The 27,370-nt window shown below is 31.2% G+C and overlaps 3 protein-coding genes across 4 annotated transcripts; 2 read left to right on the top strand and 1 right to left on the bottom strand.

The window, feature by feature from the left end:
* On the top strand, positions 4,448–7,391 carry LOC105168765 (homeobox-leucine zipper protein HAT5). Its single transcript, XM_011088912.2, has 3 exons — positions 4,448–5,046; positions 6,209–6,609; positions 6,686–7,391. The coding sequence occupies exons 1-3, from the start codon at positions 4,917–4,919 to the stop codon at positions 7,034–7,036; spliced, it is 882 nt and encodes a 293-aa protein (XP_011087214.1). The 5' UTR covers positions 4,448–4,916; the 3' UTR covers positions 7,037–7,391.
* On the bottom strand, positions 8,009–12,791 carry LOC105168764 (transmembrane protein DDB_G0273707/DDB_G0273361). Its single transcript, XM_011088910.2, has 5 exons — positions 12,383–12,791; positions 11,601–11,734; positions 9,164–9,311; positions 8,971–9,077; positions 8,009–8,281 (listed from the first exon to the last, which is right to left on the bottom strand). Exons 1-5 carry the CDS (start codon positions 12,657–12,659, stop codon positions 8,240–8,242), a joined length of 708 nt encoding a protein of 235 aa, XP_011087212.1. The 5' UTR covers positions 12,660–12,791; the 3' UTR covers positions 8,009–8,239.
* On the top strand, positions 18,194–20,753 carry LOC105168763 (protein NRT1/ PTR FAMILY 2.8). 2 transcript variants are annotated; one of them, XM_011088909.2, is made up of 4 exons: positions 18,194–18,529; positions 18,679–18,731; positions 18,826–18,896; positions 19,139–20,753. In XM_011088909.2, the coding sequence occupies exons 1-4, from the start codon at positions 18,504–18,506 to the stop codon at positions 20,561–20,563; spliced, it is 1,575 nt and encodes a 524-aa protein (XP_011087211.1). In that variant the 5' UTR covers positions 18,194–18,503; the 3' UTR covers positions 20,564–20,753. The 2 variants fall into 2 exon arrangements, with proteins under 2 accessions (XP_011087211.1, XP_011087210.1); XM_011088908.2 differs by having other exon boundaries at positions 18,679–18,896.

Below are 27,370 nucleotides of genomic sequence, written 5' to 3'. Positions count from 1 at the left end.
AACCATAATTAATTAATATATGTTTCATATAATCTGAATTATAATTAAAGTATTTATCATGGTTTTTAACTCTGTTCAAAGTATTTGTCATGATTTCAATTATGTCTGGCCTGCTTCATTTTTTGAAATAACAGTGAAAAATCATTGTATAATTGTAGTTAATTTGTTATTACCACTAATTATTCTAATTATAATTTAAAAAGATCATATTCTTGTAGCGTTATGTAAGAGTATAATTCAACATTATTTTTTTTCTACTGTTAGTCGTGTTGATGTATTGGTTGGACCGATACATTATTTAAAAAAATAGCATACATTTTCCAAAAAAAAAATGTAAGAGAATTATTTTGGTAAAAGAAATATTATATATATATATATATATATATCACAAATTTAAGGAAAATAGAGATTTTTGTGAACATTCAACTAAAAGAAGAAAAATTTTATTTTTCATTGTTATAATTTGTTTAGTTCAGACAGTAGTAGCGTAGCAGATATATGTACCTAGACTAAGCCAATAGGATGGAATGTGGTTGGCTAGATTACCTGAAGCTTGTCTGAAAGTCAACTTTTCCATTCCATTTCATTTATTGAGATGGGATCTCAAGTGGGGAATAATGTTTTCCTCACTTGCTTAATTTTATACTAATTCTTTCTTAAATATATGATCAACTTAATTTGGGTGGAGATAAGATTCCTCTTTGAATAGGACCTCAATCTATATGAATTTGGGATCTACCCCTCAAAATTCAAATTGCTAAATTTTGTTAGGGTTAATAAGCCCTTAATTTGAGCTACGAATTGCGATTAAGTTTTAATTATTTTTTTCTCTCTTATCTCAGGTCGAAGGATTATTTCAATTCAAATGTGCTCACAAAGTTTGATAAGAGTAACATAAAAAAATACGTTGGTTATCATCTTCGAATGTCTAAATAAAAACGTTCGGGAACCAGACGAAACTTAAGAGTAAAATTAAATCAATAAAAGATAACCCAACATTCAAAAATTGTGTATTTTCAGAATTTTTCGAGCTGTATAATTCACCATGAACTGTTGATCCGATCGTACTTGGATGATTATGAAAATCAAATATATTATTAAATTTAATTTGAGTAAGATTTATCCGAACGCAGAATGTGCAGACAACCATTAAGCCATTAAAATGATGTTTGGGGTACTTATTATTAATTTTAGGAGCCCAAAAGTGATGCCCACATTAGGCCTATACTTGAATTAATTAATTAAAACCCTTTAATTATGTTTGAGATTGACTAAGAAAATTGAGTTGAAGATCTAAGTCTCAAAGTGAATTCCAAATGTGGGTTTAATTTGGCTTGTCTCACGTCCTATTCTCATTGTTGCGGTCTTCGGATCAAGGGCTGAAATTTGAATTGGATTTTTTAATTCAAATATTATTGAATTTTATAGTATAATTAATCTATATGTGTTATATAGTTTTTTAATTAAAATAAATGATATAATATTTATATATGCTATATATTAAATAGAATAAAAATTCAATCTGCAGAAATTAAATTCGAAATCATTCTTAAGCCCTAATTATTTTTGGACTGAAATTAATGAGTAGAGTAATCCAACAAAACAATGTTGGCTGTTGTGTGTATCTAGTGGGGAAAAACAGTTTGATTATCAAATTATTAAAAGCTCTGTTTAGCATCCACTTTTATGCTTTTAAATATTTTTTGAAAATTACATTAAAAAAGGGGTTTAATATAATTTACTCGTGATATTGCAAATTAATAAATTACCCTTTATATAAAAAAAAATTCTTATTATATTTATATATTTTTTAAAATAGAGCAATTTATCTTTATATTTAAAAAGATACATTATTTTATTTTAAAAGATATAATGACATATTTTATTATTTTTTTAATAAAAAAATAATTTACTCATCACAATATAAAAATAATTTACTTGCAATTTTCTCTTAAAAAAAGTGGGAGTGTGAAGCCCATAATCAGCCAGTAGTTGTTGTTTGCAATAAAAAATAAAAATAAAAGCAAGAAATTAATGGGAATTGTGGTTGTGATCCCCCCCACTCCACTGCACTCAAGATGGAGATTGATTGGAAGTTGGTTCCTTGTCTCTTCCTCCCCTTTCATTGTCAAATTTCAACATCCCAACTATCATCCTATATATATTCAAAGTGGAGTTCTTTGTATATAACTAATCGTTGTTGTTTCACATTGTTTTTGCCAGTATATAATAAATAATTTTTTATACTTTAAAATATAATATAAATAAAAATAAAATATACAAATTAATACATTACATTAAAAAGAAAGAAATAAAAGAGAAAAAAAATTCATTTATCAGTTATTTTAAAATTTGAAAAGTTCAATAAGTTGGTTATTTTATTAATTGAAGGGCATTTTTAACTTTATAAAAAATTTGTGGGGATAGTGTCATTAACCGCTATTTATGAGTATCGAAGCCCTTCCATTTTTATATTAGTATAGATGTATAAGTTCCATCGTCCTATATTCATAGTGGATTTATTTGGGGATGAAATAAGTTGGAACTAGAGTAGGATGTGGACTTTGAAATATAATCGAGTTTTGGAATCGGTCTCCAATTTTGATGTTTCTAAATACAATCCGAATTCGATCTTTTAATATTTCTAAGATTGATGAAGGGTCAATTTCCAGTAGTTGCACAGGACCCTCTACAAATAAACTTTGCACAAGGAGAGGATTTTGCAGGTATAGGTGCCTCTCAAGGTTCTTCTATTAAAAGGCTTTAGTTTCTGGATTGTTGATACAGGTGCCACTAACCACATATGTGCAGATACTTCACATCTTACACAAAAACATTCACCCACTTATACATACTTCCTACACTTGCCAAATGGTTCTTCACAACCAGTTTCTTTTATTGGCTATATTCATATACATAAGCATATTACACTAACAGATGTTTTGTGTATTCCCATCTTCAAATACAATCAACTTTCAGTTCAGAAACTTTGCTCTTCAAATTCTATTTCTGTGATTTTCTCATCATCCAAATGGTGGTTACAGGATCTGAAGACTAAGAAGATCCTGACTATGGGTAGAGTTCTAGAAGGGCTATACATCATTGACAAGTCTTCTTTTGCTCCTGCTTTTGTTGAGCAGAATCCTATTTGATTACTTTCCTGTAATCTTTCTGTTGGGTCTAGTATTACTTGGTTATGGCACAAAATACTTGGCCATCCATCCAACTTATACACGATTAGTATGTCAGCAATATTCATGATTTGATGCGGATCTGGATGACAGTAAATATTAGATTTATCAGGAAAAAAAAATGTATGTAAAAGTTTTTAGTCAAAAATTAAAGAGTGCTTTCGAATATCAACCACTAATCTTTAGTATTTAAGTGTGTGAGTGTAGCAAGAGTTGGTAATGCGTGTCATGTTAATTAATTAAAGAATTAGCAGTCTACATCTCTTTTTTTCTTTTCTTAATTTTTTTTTGTCCTTTTCAATTAAAATAATGGCTAAGGCTTGTTTGGTAGGAGCAAAAAATGTGACATCATTGGCAAAAGTCAGAAGTTCATGCCTATTTTTCTTAATGCAATTACAAATAATTAAGTTAATTAGTTTTTCAAAAAGAGGGAATGAATGATATTAAAGTATGTAAGAAAATGATATAATAATTTGGTAATAAAATTTTGAAAAAATTGATCAAACTATTGATGCATAACTTAAGATCTGATATTAATTCGTTAATCAATAACTTAGTTATACTCAAAATCTATTTTATCCAATACATAGTTATTGAATCAACACATTAATTAATAAAACATATTTGTTTATATTCTTTAAGTTCAACTAAAAATTTTCAACACAAATTGATATCAACTAATTATTTATTTATATACTAAAATATAAATATAAATACGACTCAAGTAAGCTTCATATATACCTAAATTTCGATAGTCATATTAAAACTCTAATTTTGTCGTATCAAAATAAAAATTGTATCGTTTAATTAATTGATATAGAAAATATAAACTCTGCATTATCCATAGAGATTAATTTTTAAATTATTCACCAATTACTTACTTCTATATTTACATTATTTATAACTTTGTATTTTTATTTGTTAAAAATACAATTATCCTGTTAATTTAACACAGGGTGCTAACTAGTATGATTTACAATGTATTTAATGATGTGAATCAAATAAATAATAATAATTATTATTATTATTTTGTTGATGAAATGATATTTGCTAAACCTTATGAAACTTTTTAACTTCTGGATCATCTTTTATTTCATATTATATACATGTTATATGTATAATATTTTTTTAAATAAAATTAATAATATAATTTTTTATATTCGTAACATATATAAAATTAAATCTGTTGCCAAACGCACCCCAAGAATTGTCCTTGTTAGCTCAGCTATTTTGGAATTTCGGCTATTTTAAAACATATCAACTCGTAGGGAATAAAAGTCTGCCCCAAAGTTCTCTGCTTTCCCATTCAGAAATCTCACGCAATTTCCCTGAGATTTTTCTTCCTTCAAAACCACCGGCGACCTCTCCTTCTCCAAGATTGTTTCTTCTTAATCTGGCCAACTATCCACCTCAAATTACACGCACAACACACACTAGTTCGCCTGTAACTTTTAATTTTGGGTTTGAGTAAGTTTAGAGAAGTGATGGGTGTGATGAGCAGCCGGTGCTCCCACACTTCGCATATCACTGAAATCATCATCACCAGCTTCTTTCGCCACAAAATTTGAAGGTTTACTTCTTTAGATAGCTCTTTAAGGAGATTCAGGTAAAGGGTTTAGTGGGAAAAGGAATTCTGCCACAAATTCAAGAATCAGTTCCAGAAATGGCGGATTCTTGAAAATTACCGGTAGTTAATTGTTCTGCTCCGAGTGAAACTATTCAGATATGGCGGTTCGCCGGGTGGTCTACGGGGGCGGTGATTCTCTGGATCCAACGCAGAAACTTAAGATTTCTTCCCATGATCAGCAGCCTCTTGATTCTGTGTTTGCATCTGCTCCTTCAAAGCCTTTTCTTGGTATGTGATTTCCCACCCACAAATTATCTGCGTTGACTTTTCGTCGTGGTATGTGGATTGGTGCTTGTGTTTTTAATATTCGTATTTTATTATCAGTTTTGCGAATTAGATTCAGAGCTTGAGTTTTACATGGTTTTGTTTCTTGGAAAAAGTGGGATTCTGTAAGAACATGGAAATACGTGATGGGAGAATCATACTTTAAATTACCATCGAAGTTCAACGAATGCTGGTAAGTGAAGTTACATCTAACATATGTCTATAGAATCTCCATATTCGTGTTGGATCGAGTGCAGAAGCGTAAGAATTTAGGATACTTGCCTTCCGTCCTTGATTCAAATGATTAATTTACAAAGAAAATGAAAAGATTGCAGAAGAAATGGTGTTGAATTCTTCGAAAACCTTATGTAATTGAACTTGATGGTCTGTTTTTTATTACTAAAAGATTTTAGAGGACCCAAGCCTCAATCATGTCTTCAATAATAAAAGTTCCAGCAAAACCAACATTTTTTCTGCATTTTTTCCATAAAAAATGCCTCTTATTTGTATTCATGATGGGTATCCGAAAATTATCTCAAGTTGAATAGTGGACCACGTGCAAAAACCCGTCGTGCAGAAATAAGTCGTGGCCACGGCTTATGTCACGCACCTCGTGTAGTGAGGGCCAAAAATGTTCTTGTGGTAAGACATCGGCCATGGCTTATCTCATACTCGTTCTGATTGTTAGACAAAAACACTCTCATGATAATCTGTGCTATTAAGCTTGTTGCAGTTTTTAATACTTTATCTACTGAAGCCCTCTGAGTTAAGGCATGCCCATGGCTTATCAATCAATTAAAAATTTTAGCCAAAGCCACTTATCCAACATTTAAATCATTCAGGCATAATTGGTAGTGAAATTTCAGTTAAGCAATTGGTTGAAGATTGAAGTTTTCTGCATAGCAAACACCTCCTTTCACCTCTCAGAAAATTGCTTGTCCTTCTGTTTTTCCTTTTCTTATGTTGTTCTGGGGATGCTGTTGATAGTGTATTTGGGGGTTGGACGGGTGGGGTTGGGGTTGAGAAAATTTGGGGAGTCTACCTCAGAAATGGACTATTCCCTTGCTTTGGGACTCTGTTACTCATTAACTACTACTCATTAACTTTATTGGCTCATTGGTATCAGTTTCAGGCTCAAGGGCAATGCTCAGTTTTGGATCTGTTGGTGGAGCAAACAGATCAGGGAACTTGTTTTTTTCATCATCTGACCAAGAAGAGAGTGGAGATGAATACTTGGAGGAGTACTTCAGTCAACCAGGAAAAAAGAGGCGTCTTTCAGCCGACCAAATCCAGTTTCTTGAGAAGAGTTTTGAGGCCGAGAATAAGCTTGAACCAGAAAGGAAGATCCAGCTTGCAAAGGAGCTAGGATTGCCGCCCCGACAAATCGCAATATGGTTCCAAAACCGCAGGGCTCGCTGGAAGACGAGGCAGCTGGAAACAGATTACGACACGTTACATGCAAGCTATATGAGCCTGAAAACCAACTACGATAACCTTCTTAAGGAGAACGAGAAACTGAAAGCGGAGGTGACGATCAATCACATAATTCATTTTCTGATTTGTTGATCCAGTATTCTCATGTGACGTTGCTATTTTCAACCAGGTTCTTCGTCTAAAAGACAACGGACTTGCCAGAGATACAGACAAAGCACTGTTCCAGGAAATGCTTAAAGAAACAATTGCTGATATGATTTCTCAAGACGAAGAATCCAAAGTGTCAGCAGTGGCTTTTAAGAATGAAGATCAAAGCTTAGAATCAGGCGACTCATCTCATGTTGTTGAGCCTGACCGCTCGGATTTATCGCAGAATGGAGAAGACGACTTGAACGAGGAATTGTTGCAGCCTGATTATATGTTTCATAAGATCGAAGATGCTCATCGTCATCATCCAGCTAGTTCCTTTTACTGTGGATTTCCAGCTGAAGACCACATCTTCAGTTTCTGGTCATATTGAGCTCTACTCGTATATCACCACAACCCCTATAATTTCTTCTTGCTTCAAGCATGTTCAAATCAGTATACTGAATAACACTTTCCAATCTTGTGGTCCGGTCATGTTTCTATGACTTGTATGTACTCTTCAACACTTTTTTCTGAAACATGTCTAAGCCTCTGCTGTGTCTGTGAGTTTAAGTTGCTTTCTTTGTTTCTAAATGACAGACAAAGACAGAGATAAGTGTGCATCTCTGAAAGTATTAGTGTTTGGCTTTTGTACTTTTTGTATCAGCATAAGACAAATAATGACGATAACTTAGGACAGAATTGTGAGTTATGCAAACATTTTGGCTGCTTTGAGGATTTCACCAAAACAGCTTGGTATCTTTCTCTCTGTCTCACCGTTTTTAGAGAAAAGAAAATCTTATTGTTTTTTTGCACGAGAGGTTTGAATGCCGATATATAGAATAAAAACAAAACTTCGACCAAATAGCTCAAAGAAGATTATTAGCGTAATTATAAATCTCCTTTCATGGTTGAAAAATTATAAAATCCCTTCTAATTTTAACGTCTGTCTAACAACAAGCCCATTCTGTTAGGTTTTCATTTAATTTTTGTGGTGAACTAATCAAAATACTCTTTTAAATTTTCAATTTTCTTTTAATTTTTTAGAAAATTCAATAAAGATAAAATAGTCATGTCTACTTCACCGTTTAGAGGTTACATAATTATTTATCGTTTGAGGGGGGGGGGGATTTGTAATTTTTCTAGCAATAAGAGGATATTCGTCATTATGCCAAGCATCAGAGGATGTAGTTATAACCTACCCTTTATTTATAAATACAAGGAAAAATTCAATTTTTTAACTTGCACCTAGCTGCAATTGTTACATTGTAATTTTATTGATCATTTCTTTTATACTGTATAATCAATCACATGACAAATACAATATACTTATCAAACAATTTGCTTGAATTTGGCGAAATTGATCTGATTGGAGCTAAATTTTCCACTGATCTTCATATGTAACATTGCCAACTCTGGATACAAAACTTACACTTATCAACAACTTGATGCACAAATGATGGCAATATTTATTTACAGAGATTAAAAAATAAAAATTACAGCATTCTGCGTAAATACAAACTCAGATTAATTCACAGTGATCTTCCCTTCACCATTGCAGTTTGTGGGCCATATTCCAAGAATTGTTTCAATCAACTCAAAATTTCAAATTGTCCTTCAAATAACATACCATCTCTTGCTGCATCACACCGAAGAAACAACCTTAGAAATGGGCACAATTGGTAAAAGATGTAAAGTTTTATGTAACACTGCATTTAACATATCTGATACAAAATGGTCCTTTTTCACTTCAATGTCACGAATTCGATCGAGGAGTGTTTGCCATAAATTTTATTTTTATGGTAGAAATAAGTTGTGGAGAAAGTTGCTTGTTAATTATATATAGTAAAAGTTGAGAATGTTTAAAAATAAAAATTAAAAATAGAAAGTTGGACGTGTTTGAAAAAATAATTTAGTATTTATAATTTTAAGTATAAGTTGCAGAAGTTGATAGAGTGTTGTTTATAACTTTTGACTTAAATCAACTTAATTTAAACAGTTCTAGAAATAAAACACTTATTTTAAGCCATTGTAAACACCACCTAAATTCAAATCTCATAGAGACCATAGAGGTCGTTCAGATTTTGGTATCTTATGGGCAATGTCAATGAATTATGACGAAAGAAACATCCCACGACGGTTAAGTTCCTCTTAATTGAGATACATAGTAGATTTAACATAACTTACGTGGATGTACGAATATCCTAACAAATTTGGAAAAATATGCTTCATCCAAGAAAAAAGTATTTGGGAACTATGACAAAGAAATACTATCAATCATCATGTGTACATACAAATACACACACACATAAGGGGTGAAGAACTTACAATGAGACAGAGGAGAATACATCCAGCAGCACCAGGGAAGAAAGCATACCAAAAATTCAAATGATGCAGCTTAACTCCATCGATAAACAGCAATGGTAAACTGGCAGCTGCAAGTCAATAAAAGAATCAGCCTAATGTTTATTAAATAATCAAACAAGTCAATTTGTTTTGGTAGATAACATATTGTAATTGCCTGGTGGATGTACGGCACGGGTGAAAATCATGAACGCCAAGGCGGCAGCGAGGGCCGTGCTCCTCGCTAGCCATCCGGGCCCGAATATTGAGAATGCCAAGACACCTATTGCTGCACAACCAATTTGCGCCACAAACATGTTGTACTTCTGCAAGTCGGAGCAAAACTCGTGCTTCAATAGTTAGTTTATAGCATGAAGATAGACCAAATTTCAAGAATTTACGAGATTTCTGACGTCTTAATTTTAGAAAGGTGAGTCGTTAATGACTACATAATCTAAAACTCTAAACTATTATTGAATATGTATCTCTAAGATGTTCCATCACATGCGGACAACTTTTTTTTTTTTCTCTAAAGCATCGAACATGGAACTTTTTTCTTTTTTCTTCTAATAAGTTGCGATGAGATTTGAAGCTAGGACTTCTACTTGGCCAATCTGCCATATCATAACTAATCAGTTCGGTAAAAAGTTTAAATTATTAAAGAAGATGCACTACAAAAAAATAGTTCAATAGCAATAAAAATTTTGATACTAAAATCAGCGTCGAGCTAACTATCTACTAAAGTTTTTACTAATTAGCAACGAATTTTACTATTTTGCAAGAAATATATGATGTTTCTATTAGCATTATTAACTGATAAATTCAGGATATTCCAAGCGCATATCACTCCTAATATCTAATCATGGGAAGGTAAAACACGAACGTACAACACATAGTGCTATAATTCAAAATAAACCTTTTAGTTTGCAAATGCTAGAACAAGAAGATCCTCTGTGAAACAAAACTTATTTTATTTAATACTGATTGTACGTTAGGGTATAAAAGAATGGAGAGAAATAAACTATTAAAAGATTTTAAACATTTATGTTTTGATTGTCACGTTTTTGCTACGTGGGAAGAGCTTTTGAGATCAATATTTTATTTTATTTTTATTTTGGAAATGGAAAAATCAAATACGTTTGGTTTCATTTTTGGCTGCAAAATAACTCCTAGATTAATTCAGGCTGTTCCATGGAGATATCACATGTTTTGCCACATATAATTTTTAGGAGTTTAATGCAATTTACCTCTTTGTAATATTGTAAATGAGCAAATTAATCTTCTATAAAAAAATAATAGTAATTTGTTGTCTATATTTTTTAAAATGAAGCAATTCATTTTGAAGAACTTTGGGATAACTTGCTATTTTTTCACAGAAGGATAATTTGCTCATTTATAATATTACAAGGGGGTTAATTGCATTTTCTCCTAATTTCTAGGAATAATTGCACTGCCTTTTCCTGAACTTTGGTATCATTACACCCAAACTTCTAGTTTAGAAAATCACATCTAGTATTCTTGATGTTTGTTTTTGTCTAACAAATAGATCCCACCGTTAGTTAAGCTTCAACTAAATTTGCTAATATTAGCAAAAAAATTTAATGAAGAATCTATATTTATTCCCAATTGACTTATTATTGACTTATCGTAAGTCAAATAAATTTATTCTAACCAAATTACTCTTATAAAGATGAAGATAAACCTCCTCACATACATTAGCATGTGAAAATGTATAACAATAGTTTGATCAAAAAAATATTTGTTTGGCCTGCAATAAGTCAATCGGAGTTAAAGATGGATTTTCATTAATTTTTATTGTTAATATCAACAAATTTGATGGTTTTTACAAATGGAGTAATCCATTTATTAGACTTGAAATAAAATCAGGAATAATTGATGTAATTTCTCAAATTATAAAAAGTCTATGTATAATTACACCTAATCTCAGAGGAGGGCTGTGTAATTATCCTAAATTTCTAATATCAAATTGCAAGAAGGCAAAACAAGAATGTAAGAAAGATTATACCATAAGGCAAAATAACACTTTTCCCTCAAAACTCTTGGATGCTTAAAATATCACATTACAATTTTACATTTCAATTGATGGATTTGAGATCATGAATTTTAAAATTCTCGTAACAAATTATTTGAATTTATTCGGACAATTCTAAATTGAAAGTACTTCAAATCCTACAATTTTAAATTTGAAATATATTTTATTAGACATTGATAAATTTCAAATTATTCTAATATAGAGCAGTTTAAAATTATTTTTTCAAATTATTTCCTCAAATTCAAATATCAGCTTTTTTTTCCATGAATGCATAACAACATGTCATTCGTCCGACATTTTAATTTGGACTTGTCCAATCAAACTCAAGCTAATCATACAGTAAATGCATTGCACCAATCCAACATTTAATCGAACAAAAGCTAATGATATTGGCATATGAAACAATTAAACTAGACTTCTTTGAACACACACAACGGTCCAGCTATTATTCAAAGTTAAGGTGTTAAATTAAACATAAGTACTCAATGCATTGTATTTCTCGAAAAGAACACAAATGTCAAACATTTGAGTACATAAAACAGGGTAATAAGAAGGCACATACCCTAGCGCCGGGCGTCGTTGGCGTGGCGAAGAGAACGGCACAAACAGCTCCCAACGGTGCAATTGTCATAGAAATGCCTTTTGGTGCCAAAATTTGATCAATCTTACCCAGTATAGCCATTGCAGCAAAAGCACCTGTTACATTTTCAATTAAATGTAAAATTTCATACCACTCACTTAAGTGTCTGTTCTACGACCGAGCCGTTGGATACTCTGCATAACATTATGTATAATCTAACAGTTCACAATTTACTCGAGGTTATATATTATTCATAAGGTAATGTCATAAAAAAGGAAAAAAAAAACATGAAATGTACTTATAATAATCTAACAATTCACAATTCACTTGTCGTCAGATTTATGCAAAAGATAATGTCGTAAAAGAAAATGCCTCGGTAATCTAACGATTCAGAATGCACTTACTTTTTGGTTATTGAGTACGAAATAATGTTATGAAAAAACAAAAATTGTGCTGTGATCCAACGATTCACAATCCATTCATCATCATTAAAGAAAAACAAATGTGGTAATAATCTAACAATTCATAATCATTTATTCTGCGCAAAAAAATAATATTGTCAAAAAACAAATGTGCATAATCTAACATTCACAATTCACTTATCGTCATTGAAAAATGAAAACAAAAAAAAATAACAACAAATACCATCGTTTCCGTGCATAAGATAACATTATTGGAAACAAAAAGATTATGAAATGATGATCTCACGATTTACAATCCACTTGACTAAAGTCTAACAATGAAACAGACAACATTGTACTAACCAGCAGAAGGCCAAAGAACATCACTGAGGGAAGGAGATTTCGAGCTTTTCTCAGGAACCCAATTCTCCCAAAACGTCACGCCCGCATTACTTGATGATCTCACATAAAGCTCCTTTCTTCTCAGCCCGTTTGCCTTCCACGATCCGGGAACCCGGTTCAACTTCCTCAACCCACATTTCCCAGTGATTGAACTGTGAGAAGACAATGTAAAAAGCGGCGGCAAAGAGGGCTGCTGCAAGAAAACATGATTCAAACGGGCGTGAATTTGCGTGCCCATTTTCGGGTATTTTCGGGTTCTTGATTTTAGGACAGGAAATCAATAAAACCTAAATAAATATCTGGGATCTTTTGTGGGGTTCGGACAAAAGAGGTGTAGGAGAGAGACCGTTGGGGGAAGTTGAAAGCCCCATGGGAGGGTAGGTTGTCCCTTAAAGAGGTCGAAAGGGCATTGGATAAAAAAGGGTGGGCGCGCGGAGAATCCATCAAGCAAAGCGGCGACTGTCAACCTTTCCCGTTTCCCTATGTTGGTTTTTAGTGATTTATTTTTATGCACGAGATAACGATAATCGTATGCTTTTTGTCTCCTCCTTGTATGGGTTTTCTCTACATGGAGCGTTTCTTGCTCAATTTTTCTAACTTCAAGATTTTTAAATTGAACAAAAAATTAAGAGTTTATATGTTTTTTTTTTTTTTTGCATTTTTCTTATTAGAAAGTGGTGAGTACTTGAGTTTTAATATTTTTATTTTAATTAAGTTCTGGAAAAAAAAAATCTTGACCAGAAAATAGAGTTTTATTTTAGAACGTTTTGAAAAAAAAAATTGGAGTTTTCATTTAGCAACATAATGTAGAGATTAGTCAACTGTATATAAACATATTTGCATATCTTTGAAAATGTGTGTGATACCTTGCCCTATATTGGACAAAAACTGATAAACTAAGTTGCATATAAGTTTTGGTCGAAAAATCCAAGTGCATTCATTAAATATCCCTTTTCGACGGGCTATTCATAGTCCAATTTTAAGATGCACGTGATGGTTTTTGGAGGTAATTCTTACATGCAACAATCTTGTTACAGTGAATTCATATAAAACATATGAACACGAACATCAAATACAACAATAATTTATAATAAAACTATTTTATCAAATATATAATAACGTCAAATAACATAAATACAATTCTTTAAAAAAGCACAATTACAATCATATTAATATTGAAAACTTGCAATAACATATTCATGGGGACAATGGGAAGATGAGCATTGGTGGCTTTGAAGTGTAATGAAAGGTTGTGGTCTTGATCTCTAGTTGTGGGGAGTGATCAAGTTGATGTATTTTGTTTAATGCTCTTCTTTGTTCCTCCTCTTTTTTCTATTTCTTTTCGTTTTTTAGTGAAACCGGCCTTGCAAAGTGGAGCTTTTGAGAATTGACATGACGTTCCATAATATTAAAGATACTAATATTGTGATACCCCATCACACTTTGATTAAAAATTAATAAGATAAGAACTATATAAGTTTTGAAAATAAAATTTAGTCAGTTGATCCTAATCAGATTTTGTGATATACTTATAGGTTTGGTCACAATTCTCGCGTCCAACAAGTTATCGGTATATGGCATGGCAAATATTAGTGATGAAATATGGAATAATAATTTTAGTTTTGCCACCGTATCATTTTTTAAGACTTATTTGCAATGAAAATTATGTTTAACTTATTAATAACGATAGTTAGTGACAACTTAAGTATCAACACAAATATATTTGTTATCATTAATTATACATAAATCACTAATTATTTTTAATGATAACTATATGCATAATACTTTTACTGACTTTTTTTTCAAAAAAAAATCAACATTTGTTAATAGTTATTGTTGTTGACAATTTTTAAAGAATAATTGTCATTACTGTTAAAGTTATTATTGTAATTGATGCGTGTGGAAATATCACAGGTCCAACGAGCTTAGATTTTCGTTTTGGACCTAAATCAACAAGTAGAAAGACTTGAGGAACGGGACCTGCAAGACAACACATTAACACTCTGACGCCCAAATTAATACTGGATCCGAGAGAAATAATCACCAAAAATAAATAAAATGAAAATTGAGATATGATGATCAAATTTGTGAGAGAAATTATATTAATATCGCAATTAGAATGCTAGATAGAAGTTGACAACAATATTCAAGTAGTCTGGAAGGTGTTCCCCCACCCTGGGGATTAAACATGTATTTATTGAGGGGTGTCTTCCCTATGATGGGGGTCTTCACGTCTTCCTTAATTTTCGAAAAAAGAGGATGAAGGTTGTGTCGATAAGTCTTGATCTTCTTTTATCTTCTGTTAGGTTTGCTTTCGAAGACATATTTTCGAATTAGGGGAGATCCTTTATCAACAAGAACTCGTAGCTGTTAGGGAATCCCAGCCGTCAAGGAGTCAAAGACTTTGAGATGACCTCTTTGGAACAATGTCCTTCATGCTGGCGAAGAGGTATATTCCGCAAACCAATTGTATGCACGTGGGAGACATTTGAGCGTAGGCCTTGGGCTAATTATCTCCAGTTGGGCCATTCTTGGGTTAAACATGTAGCTATTTTGAACTCATCCTCCCTTTATGGATTGTTGGATTGACCGGGTAGGCACTGAACTTTTTTTCATTCTTCCTTGGACTAGGCTTCTATAGGTCATATGTATCATTTAGTCCCCCCTACTCTAAGGAGGAGGAGTGTCCCAACTCTTCTTAGTGTAAGAGATTCTTTTATGTCAGAGGGGGGAGGGGAGAGCTCCCTCTTCTTCAACTTTGACGGCCAGTGACTCCGAGTGCCTCCCATCTCTATCTTTTTCCTGCTTCTTTGCCTTCTTTTATGAAGTATTGGGCTTTGAGCCCCATACCTTGTCAGTGTAGTTATGAGGCCTAAGGCTACCCCTAGCCATTATGATTGCTATCTTAGGGGGTATTTGATAACCGCTCCCTCCCACGCACTTAAGGTACCAAGTAATCTCCAATAGGGAGCGGTTATAGAGGGACGTCAGTCTAACTCCATTTCCCACGTCCTTGATTCAAAGTGTACCCTCTATTTTGTCCTCTTCCCTTTTGCATATCCTTCTTGAAGAGCAAAGGTTTCCTCCGAGAATCTGTAAGTATCTCCCTCTTTTTTTGCACTCCTTCAATAGTTTTCTTTCTTGGGATTCTTTTATAGCGTCCAGACAAATGCGTCAGATTTGCAAAGAATTTGATGTCGTAAAGAAAGCTATTTCTTCATAGCAAATACTCATGTAATGGCTACAACCCGATGATCGTTGCAAAAGATGGGAATTTTCTTTTTTTTTTTTTGGTTACGAATTTGAAGTTGTAACAAAAGGAATTTTTCCATAGCAAATAACCTTTTGCTATGAATTTTGATCATATCGAAGCATTTGCTACGCCAATCTTCCATATGCACAAAGTTCATAGCAAAATAGTAGAAACAACGTTTTTGCTACGATTTTTGGCCATTAACTACAATTCCTATATGGTAGCCAAAGACATATTTTCCTGTAGTGAAATTACAAAAAAGTTAAGCACTATGTTCATCAATAATATTTTAGCTTAGTGGTCAATATTGAGACCTCATAATCAAGATCATATGTTTGGTATGATTGCACATGTGGGTGTATATCTCACTTTATATAAATTTTTATAATTTATTTAATAGTTCTTTGTTCTATTAATATATTGATTAAATCAATATAATACTTAATTTTTATTAAAATATTAATGTAATTATATAATTACCACCTCTATAACCAAAAATAAAAAAGGCACTGTGTTTTGAGCTGTTTGGAAAGTACATTGAGCAAAGTACTTATCTCAATAAACAAAACATAACCACCATTAGCGGAAAGAATTAAATAGAGTAAATTCCATCACTGCCCTTATGTTATAGTAAAATTGTAAAAGATTTTCTTATATAACAAATAATAAATCCAAACATCACTTTTATTGCTTTTACAAATTAATGGAAAATCAACGTCCATACTCATGCAAATTAAGAATAGATTAATTTTTTATTTTAATTTTATGTATGAAAATACCATTTCACCCTCTGATTTATTTTGAACAATTTTATTTAATTATCAAAATATTATTCTTTTTTGAATTTGGTGAATCCCATTTAATTATTCTATCTCCTCCTCTCCTTGCTCGTCCACTTCTTATGCAAAAAAATATTAGTTATAATAAAAAATTATAATAAACTGACGTAATTAAAATCATGTCAAATATTGATTAATCATAAATAAAATTTAAATTTTCATATTAATCTTGTTTGATAGATAATATTAATTTACTATTATTTTAAATCGCAAACAGTTATTCATGATATAATCTTGTTCTTTATTCATTATATATATACATGATGCCGCAAATTTTGTTTCTAAAGAATGATGATAATCATGTGACTAATCAAAGACGTGTTTCCTTCACTAAACAACTGAAAACATCATGTGATGAATGACTCAAACAACAATTAATTAAGATATGGTAATACATGAATTACGTACGTGCTCTCATAAAAAAATTTATGACTAACTTCAACTAATTAAAGAGGTCAACAGTTTTGGACATCCCCAAATACGGCCTTAAACTTGTTCATGACATTCTATTCTTGCGTGTATGTAATAATTAATTCTTTAAATTTTAAAATATACTATAAATAAGAATAAAATATATAAATCAACATATCATATTAAAATAAATAAAGAAAAGAAAACTAACTTATTAATTGAACGGCATTTTTAGGATCGTAAAAAATTAGTGCATCGATACAAAACCTCCACTTTATGTCAATAACACATCTTTTTTTATACTGATATATATAATATTCGATACTATATACATTGAGTCCATCGTATTATCAGATGATAAGATGGATATAGTGACTAGGTTATTTTATCATCAATTGATAATTAAAGATGTATATAGTTAAAATATAAAGGATTATTTGGAACCCGCTAATCTCAAGAAACATATCAATTATTTCGTTCTCTTAGTCAAATTCTTGACAGGCCAAAGAACATTGTAGTTGAAAGAGGTTCGGTTCACTCGTTGAACGAGGCTTATCGAAAAGGAAAATCCCTGTTCATAGTTCCACGTCAATCTATTTGATGTAACTTTTATCATAAGTTGCCTACAATTAATATATATATATATATATATATATCAATTGATTGAACTGAAAAAATAAAGAAAAATAAACGTAAATTATAAATAAATAAATAATGTAATCCAATATGATAAGCACATCACCTCAAAATAAATGTCCATAAAAACTAAAAATCTTAGATATAATTGATTTTTACCATCAATATGATCCCGAATAAAAATACAAATGTAATAATTTTTATATCTAGTTAACAATCTGTTTTGCCTCGATTCTAAATAAAAATTCAAAACATACTCGTATATTAACTATCAATATTTCTCATCAATATATCAAATAATAGATACAAATTAATACAATAATTTTTTAAAAAATTTAAAAATAAATACAAACACCACGTACTTACAAAAACAATCTCAGAGTAGATTATTGCTATATTTTTTACTTCTAAAATTCTTTTCTTGATTTTATCTTCCTTCACGAACCCGTAAATTCTCTATTTTTGTACAATTTTCAATAAAAGAAACTCACAATATAGTCGTACATATTAAATGATGATATTTCACATCGATATGTATATATATCCCGTATATATTCAGCTAACTAACTATGAATAAATAAACTTCAACCAAATTAAACAACCATTCCTAGCTAATATATATACTTTGAGTTTGTTTTTTCTTGCCATGCATATCTTTCCATCTTGATCATTATATATCAAGATCAAGAGGCCTTCGGACACCATGGGTTTTTTGTTCCCAACTTATTTCCCGAGTCATATGCTCTATAACAGGTCATCTGCAGAGTTATCGATCTATCGACTTTTGTGAAATTTTTATGTGGAAGAAAGTACAAATTTAGAAGAGAGGGAGAGAGAGAGAGAAAGGGAGAGAGATGGAAATTGGAACCCACAGTAGTCCATCTCCACCCAGGGATGAATCCCATCTTTCTCCTCCTGAATCTCAATCCAAAAAGCCTGGAGGATGGAGGGCCATCAAGTACATTCTAGGTAATCAATCATCATGTATTTTAATCTACATCATGATCAATCACATCAATTCTCTTGCATGTTTTTGTTTCTTCTTCGTCATATATATATATATATATATCGATCTTTTGTTTGTGTTTTTTAATGTTTGTCTTTCCCTGTTCTTGAAGCAAACGAGTCGTTCGAGAAATTGGCAGCAATGAGCCTCATTTCCAACATAACGGTATATTTGCGTACCAAGTACAACTTGGAGGGTATACTTTTGGTTAACGTAGTGCAGATATGGTCCGGTACGTCTAACATCTCATCGATAGCAGGTGCCATCATATCCGATGCCTGGTTGGGGCGATTTCTTACTCTCCTCATCGGCACCATTTTTTCGCTATTGGTATGATATGATTGTCATAATTATTTTTCAATTCCTTATGTTCTTTTTGATCAATCTTTGTTGTATATTATGAAAATAGACAAAAACCTCTTGAATGTTTAATGCTCATGATGTCTTTGCAAAACATAAGTTGAGTGTGTCTTAACTTATTTTAAATTGTCTTTCACTAATGCAAAACACTAAATCGAACATATTAAAAACTCTGAAGGTATGAATTTTTACCAATTTCCCCCTCTTGCCAGGGCATGGCAGCTATGACTTTAACTGCTGGTTTGCCTGAACTAAGGCCTCCAGCCTGCCAACAGGAAGCCAGCTGCATTCAGCCCCATAAATGGCAGCTCGCCTTCCTATTCATCAGCCTTGGTCTCATTGCAATGGGTGCCGGTGGGATTAGGCCGTGCAACATCGCCTTTGGAGCTGATCAGTTCGATACAAACACCAAAAAGGGGAGAGCCCACCTTGAGAGCTTCTTCAACTGGTGGTATTTTTCCTTCACAATAGCCCTCGTTATAGCCCTAACTGGAGTCGTCTACGTCCAAACTAACATCAGCTGGTTGACAGGCTTCGCCATCCCCACAGCCTGTCTAGCAATATCGATTGCAATCTTCTTAATCGGCCACCATACTTACATATGCAAGAAGCCTCAAGGGACGGTCTTTGTAGATATGGCAAAGGTGATCACGGCTGCGTTTAGGAAACGTGAGATAAAATCAGGCTACGAGCATTCTTTCTATGATCCTGCAGAGGATTTGGAGTCGGAAGTACGTAAGTTGATCAAGATCAAGCGGTTTAAGTGCCTGGACAAGGCTGCTGTGATAGTTGATCCTAGTGAGTTGAATGAGGAAGGAGTTCCTGTCAACAGTTGGAAACTGTGCAGTGTGCAGCAAGTGGAGAACTTGAAGTGCTTAGTGGCAATCATGCCCGTTTGGGTAACAGGAGTCGGCTGCTTCGTTGTTATGGATCAGCAGAGCACATTCGGCGTCCTGCAAGCACTGCAAATGGACCGGTCCATCGGTAAGCATTTCATGATCCCCCCTGGCTGGATGGGAATTTCTTCGATGATAGCACTGTCGATCTGGATCTTCCTCTACGAGCAAATATACATCCGCATGGCCAAGAAACTACTGAAGAGTGACTCAAGGCTAACGATGCATCAAAGAATCATCATCGGCATCATCATGTCTATCCTCTGCATGATCGTTGCAGGAATCGTTGAGCAAAAACGTCGAGCAATGGCCATAAGGGAAAAGTCGTTTACATCGCCGCTTCACGTACTAGTACTCCTGCCTCAGTTTGCACTTTCCGGCCTAACCGAGGCTTTTGCTGCCGTTGCATTGATGGAATTCTTCACTATACAGCTGCCTGAGAGCATGAGAAGCATTGCGGGCGCAGTTTTTTTCCTTAGCCTGTCAATTGCAAGCTATTTGAGCACTCTAATTGTGAACACCATGCATTCAATCACAGGGGAAGGAGGAAAAACACCATGGCTTGGGGGGCATGACCTCAACAATAATAAGCTTGATAACTTCTATTTCATCGTCGCGGCTATTGGATTCGTCAACTTGATATACTTCATGTTGGTTGCAAGGAAATATGTGCCGTTCACCAAAGATGTTAAACTTGGAGGGCTACGGCAGATGGAGACTTCGGAGGAGTCGTCGAGCTAAAGAAAAGGATGGAGGAAAGTAACTTAGACAAGAGGGGAACTTGTTTAGGCCTGGCCGCGCGTCTTACTTTCTCTTGAATAGGTTTGTTTGTGTAGAAGTAGTTTGGTTAAGTGCAGTGCTTGTTGAAGCTCTTCTTGTGTGTAAAACCATTTCATAATATGGATATTCTTTTCATGTTGTCTTTTTTTCATTTGTTCTTTCTTTCTTTCTTTCTTTCTTTTTTTTTTGGAAATATTGGTTTGTGGTTTTGATGATCCTATGGCCTCCCAAATCAATGACCACATGATATATTATAGAAATTGCATGTACATAAAGTGTACCATAAATTATTAGTATTAAATTCAGTCATTGGTTCAGTATTCATTCTAGCGGACTATAAGTAGATTTAATCGAGATCCTTAATTTGTTATAATTTTATGCAATTGAAAAAATATTTTACTATAATCATGATCATTACAAGCATTTCCTTCACATTTTCTTTTAAAACTGCATAAATATAACTTCTTTTCTTCTTGCTTCTCCACTTTTTTAATTATTGCTTTTTCCCTTTTCATTTTTTTAGGGATATATTTACACCCCTTTTTATTATCTTTTTATATAAACTATTTTTGCATTTAAAAATTACAGAAATTACCCTTAATAGTCTTTATAATCTAAAATTGCCTGTTGATTTGGTTAAATTTTAATTTAATTTTTCAATGATAGAAATACCCTCCAAAGTGCTTTTATAATTACCAAAAGGTAAAAGAGTGTCAAAACGATATTTATGAGAATGAATAGTATGAACCCATATATATTTTTTTTTATTTATACTAATTTAAATTTAAATTATTTTATAATCTAGTACGTAATTATTTTTATTAATATGTTAATGAATAGTATGATGTAATTTTATATAGAGATTTAATTAAAAAAATAATAAAATAATTTTAAACTTAAATTAAAAGTTAATATAAATAATAAAAAAAATCAATGGGTCATATTATTTATCCTCATATATATTATTTTGACACCTCTGCTATCTTTTGGTAATTTCACAGACATCCCGGGGGCATTTTTATCTTTAAAAAATTATATTAAAGTTTGACTAGGTCAATTTGGGTTATTTTTTAGTTTTAAAGACTACTAGGGGTGAATTCTATAATTTTTTAAAAGGTAAGGGTAGTTTGTATAAAAGAACCATAGGCAAAGGGGTGTAAATATAATTATCCCTTTTTATTATGAGTTTTCAAATTTTCTAATTCTTGTTTGTGTTTTTATTTTCAACTAGTTGTATGAATGTATGTGGCACATTTGATGCATGTGCATAAAAAATTTAAAATAATTAAATATCATTTATTAATTTTTTCCTGTAGGAAACATGATAATATAAAAATAATTATGATAAAAAATAATAATAATTTTAAAAGAGGATATTTGGAGTAGGAGAAAGAGAAAAAATATTAACTAAAAATAAATAACTATTTAAGAAACTAGATTTGACTACTTGTAGACAGTGGGGGAAAAATGAAAGTTAGCAGGTGGAAGAAAAAGAAAAATAGCATACAAAAAATAAGGGAGACACCGAAGAGGTGCTCTCCCTTAATATATAATATAGATTTTCAGTTGAAATAGTAACTAAAGTAAAAACTTGTTTATTTATACATATTCTCATTGAAATTATATTGATTTAACACTACAATTCAATATAAAACATAGTCTCATTAATTAATCCAAACATATTCTTATTTCAAATAAAATTTTTTACGAAATTAAAAATAAATATTTTTTACTGAAAATAAAAACACAAACAAACAGGCGAGTATTGGATTGGTGCAATATTTAAAAAAAATCATTATTGAGGTTCAAGAATTCATAATTATATTTGATATTATAGTTACACACAACTCTAAAATCTAGCTAGCAAACAAGATTTGTTGGTACTGCAAAACTTAAATAAGATATAATTTTTTTCCTGTTGGACACGCTCATTTTCTGAACTAATTCATTTTCCGTCTGATTGATTTTTGACTTACTAGCTCCTGCGGAACGCCATTTTGAGCATAAAATAAATAATTTATATTATATAAAAATAAAATATATAAATCAATACATTATATTTTTGAAAAAAACAAGAAAATAGGACTAATTTATCAATTAATTTAAAATTTAAAAAATTGAATAAATCAGTTATTTTATCAGTTCAAGGGCATTTTTTACTTTACAGAAAAATTAGTACGGCGGTATCATTATCTGTTATTTGTGAGTGTCGAGAGCTTATATATATAGTATAGATATATTTAATTTCCTTTTGAGCCCATCAATAAATGGAGACCAAGAAGACACTTGTATTTGATTACCAACACCATTTAGGTTGAATAACCGAATACTAAAATTTGTATTAATGCTGTTTAAGCCCAAGTTGGTAAGAATTAATCATATCAAAGGCTGTCAGTAGCCCAACTGGAATCCTCATGCTAGAAGAATGGAAGGGTTTGCTCCTAATTCAATCCTGCATGATCGTATTAGCGGCGTTAGGTCGAATTTGGTTCAATAATTGGGTCCGAATTAGGTCAAATTTGGTAAAAAAAAATGATTAGATTAGGTCGAATTTAATCAAATACTAGTATCCGAGTTAGATCGAATTTGGTCCAATATAAATAGTAGTAATAATTTGTTTGCTTAAAAAACCAATTATTTTTATTGAAAGTGATAGATAATAGAAATAATATATAAAAGTGAAGGGGAATAGGGATTCCATAAAATCCATTAACAGTCCTACAAAAGCATCTGACTGCTTGTAATATTTTATTTTGTATGTAGTCCGAAAATATAGGTGATGGTGGGTAATAGCATCTTCAAGCGGGCATTGAATTTTCCTGCAACACCAATTTGGATGTCACATTATTTCAACATCATAGAGTTGTCATTAGGACTTCCAATCACGGATTAATTTAACAATTGCCATTAATTTATTAGTACTAATAATTGCATATATTCAATGCACATGGATAATTTAAGTTTTTTTATTTATTTTATTTAAGTAAATAAAAATATTTATTAATCATTTTTAATTAATAAAATAAATAATTAATTAATAAAATAAAATAATATTAATTTTACATGAATACATGAATAAAAAATTATTAATATTTGACAGTATTTTAGCCCGCGAGCATTTTATCTAATAGTATAGATATAAAAATTGCAATGCCTTTTAGCTTTAAATTATATATTGATCGGCAGCTTGCAAGCTCGTCTTGAATTACAAAGCCTCCGATACGTGTTTGAATAATTATTTAAACATTATTAAAAAAAATTATAGAAAAGTATCAAATTTTATATAAGAAATCAAATGAAATGACTGACGTTAATTCTGTAAAGATTTTTACATATATTAAGGTATTTCTATACATATTCAATTTTTAATAAAATTTAAACAATGAACCCTAAAGCTGGAGAATCGGTAGGTTAACTCCAGTAGAAATATTTAAGTCAATAAAATTATCCTAAATTAAAAAAAAAGATAATACTATAGAAAATAGTAAAAACTTCATATATAACAAAGATTTGTGGCAATTAATATTATTATTTTTATTTAAATTAATCATATTAGAATGACGTGTAATAATAAATTCTTTCCGTATTTATAAATCAATGATTAAATGAATTCGTTAAGTTTACCTAATTTAACTGATTTGAGTAAATGGTACGTAAATTCTTAACTTATTTAAATATTTCCTTTAATGTCTAGAAGCTTTTTAATAATTTTAAAAAATGAACCCATTATATTGGTTAATGAATTATGCAATCGTCACATCTCATAAATGCACATGTGCTTTGATTTTCCAATGATTTGTTTGCGTATGAATTCATTTTCATAATGCTTCCACATTCATTCTGAGTAGCCGACAAACTTTTGTGTTGAAATTAGGAGAGAACCCCAACTTATCCAAACACGCGGAGTGGAGAAGAAATGGGAGCCGTAAAAGGAACACACTCAATAATCAATGATACTTTGTTTGAGTGTTGATGTTAAGGTCCGACTTTTACAAATATAAATATTTAATTTATTTTTAATACATTAAAAAACTATTATTAACTATAATATTAATAATTATTATTAATTATGATTAAATAAAATTCGTAAAAAAATTATTTACCATAACTAAGAGCCATGTTAAAAATATTTATCATGATTCTTAGCCGTAGAAAATATTTTAGCCACCCTCGTAAAAATCACGGCAAAAGACCATTACATGGATGTGATCAATGATTATTGATATGTTTTTGATTGATATTAGAAAATATTTCCTTGTAATATCCATTCATACAAATTGATTGCAATAATTTTGATACTAAAATTGTAGCATTAGGTTTGTAGATTTATTAACAAAAATATGCTAATAATTAGTCTTTAAGTTGAAAAGGTGGCCACCTTTTTCCAAATAATGAATATTTTAAAATGTTTATTATAAGCTTAAAAGTCGAAGAAAGCATTCCCCAAACGGATCTTTAATTTGAGTGTCACAATCAGAAGTTATCAACTTAATTAGGTCGACTATAGAAATAATGACATCTTCGTGGACAAATTAAGCATTAAAGGCGGACAAGACCCGCCTTCTCTAGTCAACAACAACGTCATAAGTCGGACTCAATTTTTTTTTTAATTGTGTTGTGTTTTTTATTTTAATTAATATATACATATTATATATACAAAATCGTGGATTAAATAATTGTTGGTGACAAAGTGTATTTAATTTTAAAATTTTGATAAAATAAAATAAATAGTACTATTTTTTATGATTGTTTGTATATATTAAATAAAATAAAAGATGTAAATAAATTTGACACAATAATCATAAATATGTATAAGAATTAAACCGCACCAATCATCCACTCTCCAATGTGTTCACTCAGCACTGAATTTTCCAACCACTAAGCGATCGTTTAGGATTGTAAATGTTTGGAACTATTTAGATGGTTATAATAATAAATTAAGATACCGCCACGATGAATTGAACATATCGACATCACAAATATTAAGAGATCAACAAATATTGCTGCCCATAACCTTGTTTGATGGGCAAAAATCAATTTTTACTGTACCCTCCCTCAAAATGTTATCTCAGCTATTAATGCGGATAACCTTATGATTGAATAAATTATCTTTTTCTATAAAAAATAAAAAATAAAAAATAAAAAATAAAAAATGGTTAGGAGTGACAATGGGGCACATCCGGTGTAGGTTTGGACAGACTCAAAATTTGTCTTATCTCGATATCATACCTGTTCTGATTTTGGATCAGATAGATTTATCCCATAAAATTTATTTTCTTAAAAAAAATTATGTATAAATATTTAATAAGTTGTTGCTATATTAAAAATATAATCTATTTGGCAATTATATATTAAATAAAATTTAATTATTTTAATAAATTAAATATGTTTATAAATAAAAATTGGGGAGGATGGTCCAGGATAAATTTCGAGAGCTACCCCCAAACCCAGCTCGATCCATTGATTCCATTAAATTAAAATCTGTTCCTAAACTTATCGGATAATTTTGACTTAAATTTACTCCACTTGAGATGGATCTGATTGAGGCCCTAACCAGTACGCCCCCACTTGTCATCCCCATTTACAACTAGTGTATGCTGGTCCAGTAGTCACATCATTAACTTTTCATTCAATTTTACAAGTTGAATTTTGATAAAAATACAGAGCTCGTTATTTTATATAATTATATTTTAGATAAAAGGTGACTGATTTATAATATTTCATTCAATGAAGCATGGGTTTAAACTTCATAATTTATAAATTTGGTTCAAGAAAAATTATGTACGTTTGACTTGAAATATAAATTCACTTTTGGCTTATTGGCCTTCATTGCTATCCCAAAAGTATTATTACTTTTCAATGATACGTCCCATTGAATAAAATGGATCTTTATATTCTTGTCATCAGAGTGCTATGTGATTGTTGTCCCTTATTTTCTAAGGGAGTTTATTTTTATTGTTAGGATAAGCCGTTGATAAGCTCTGTTGATGAAATTGTTCGATAAAATAGTTGAATAGAACGAAATAATAATTTCGATACGATATTTATATTAATGATTAACTTGTGTTAATATGTAAATTTAAAATGTGAATTGGTGCTTACATTCATGTATGATAAATAGTGTGTCTGAAATATGTCTTTTCAAAATTGTCATTGTCATGTATATTTTTTAAATGTACAAGTTTTTTGTGGCAAATTACAATGGACAGAATGTAAGAATGAGCATTGGGAGCAGAATAAGTACCAAAGTAAACGAGCCCTTAATTATTATTTTGACTCTGTCCACATGTTAGAATCCAATATATCATGAAAAGTATTGTTGACAAAGATAAGTCGCAAATTTCTCTACTGTATATTTGTGGTCACAGTGTGAACAAATATGCAAGTGGAAGTGCAGAGAGATATGGCAAATGCCATCATAACTTAGATGATTACATATGTACAGGCACTTAAACCCCACTACTGCGGAATGGATTAATTTTTTTAAATAAAATTAATGAAGTAATTCTTTTAGATATAATTTATAGATATTAAATAAAATAAAAGTTGAAACATAAATTGCAATAGATAATCTAATCTATCCTCTATCGTTTTTACTCTATATTTGAAAACGACCCTTTTGATGATTTTCTTGACTCTTACATCTTAATATCATAGACTTTTTCTAGAAGCCTCTCGATCGACCTCTAAACAAGTGTTTTTTTTTTTAAATAACAACAGAAGTTATTTGTGATCTTGAATTTCAATAACTAGTCAAAATTGATTTGC

This window comes from Sesamum indicum, linkage group LG8, assembly GCF_000512975.1.
Source record: "Sesamum indicum cultivar Zhongzhi No. 13 linkage group LG8, S_indicum_v1.0, whole genome shotgun sequence".
NCBI classification, from domain to species: domain Eukaryota; kingdom Viridiplantae; phylum Streptophyta; class Magnoliopsida; order Lamiales; family Pedaliaceae; genus Sesamum; species Sesamum indicum.
The sequence above is the reverse complement of the archived record's forward strand: the minus strand, read 5'-3'. Positions and strand labels throughout refer to the sequence as shown.

Excerpts from the sequence above, each read along its gene's own strand:
- LOC105168764 (XM_011088910.2), bottom strand. The coding sequence starts at position 12,659 with ATGGGCACGCAAATTCACGCCCGTTTGAATCATGTTTTCTTGCAGCAG. Across the intron at positions 9,078-9,163 it reads CCGTGCCGTACATCCACCAG|CTGCCAGTTTACCATTGCTG; the intron begins GCAATTACAATA and ends ATTGACTTGCAG. Across the intron at positions 8,282-8,970 it reads GTATTCTCCTCTGTCTCATT|CAAGAGATGGTATGTTATTT; the intron begins GTAAGTTCTTCA and ends GGTGTGATGCAG.
- LOC105168763 (XM_011088908.2), top strand. The coding sequence starts at position 18,415 with ATGGAAATTGGAACCCACAGTAGTCCATCTCCACCCAGGGATGAATCC. Across the intron at positions 18,530-18,678 it reads GGCCATCAAGTACATTCTAG|CAAACGAGTCGTTCGAGAAA; the intron begins GTAATCAATCAT and ends CTGTTCTTGAAG. Across the intron at positions 18,897-19,138 it reads GCACCATTTTTTCGCTATTG|GGCATGGCAGCTATGACTTT; the intron begins GTATGATATGAT and ends CCCTCTTGCCAG.
- LOC105168765 (XM_011088912.2), top strand. The coding sequence starts at position 4,917 with ATGGCGGTTCGCCGGGTGGTCTACGGGGGCGGTGATTCTCTGGATCCA. Across the intron at positions 5,047-6,208 it reads TCCTTCAAAGCCTTTTCTTG|TTTCAGGCTCAAGGGCAATG; the intron begins GTATGTGATTTC and ends CATTGGTATCAG. Across the intron at positions 6,610-6,685 it reads ACGAGAAACTGAAAGCGGAG|GTTCTTCGTCTAAAAGACAA; the intron begins GTGACGATCAAT and ends ATTTTCAACCAG.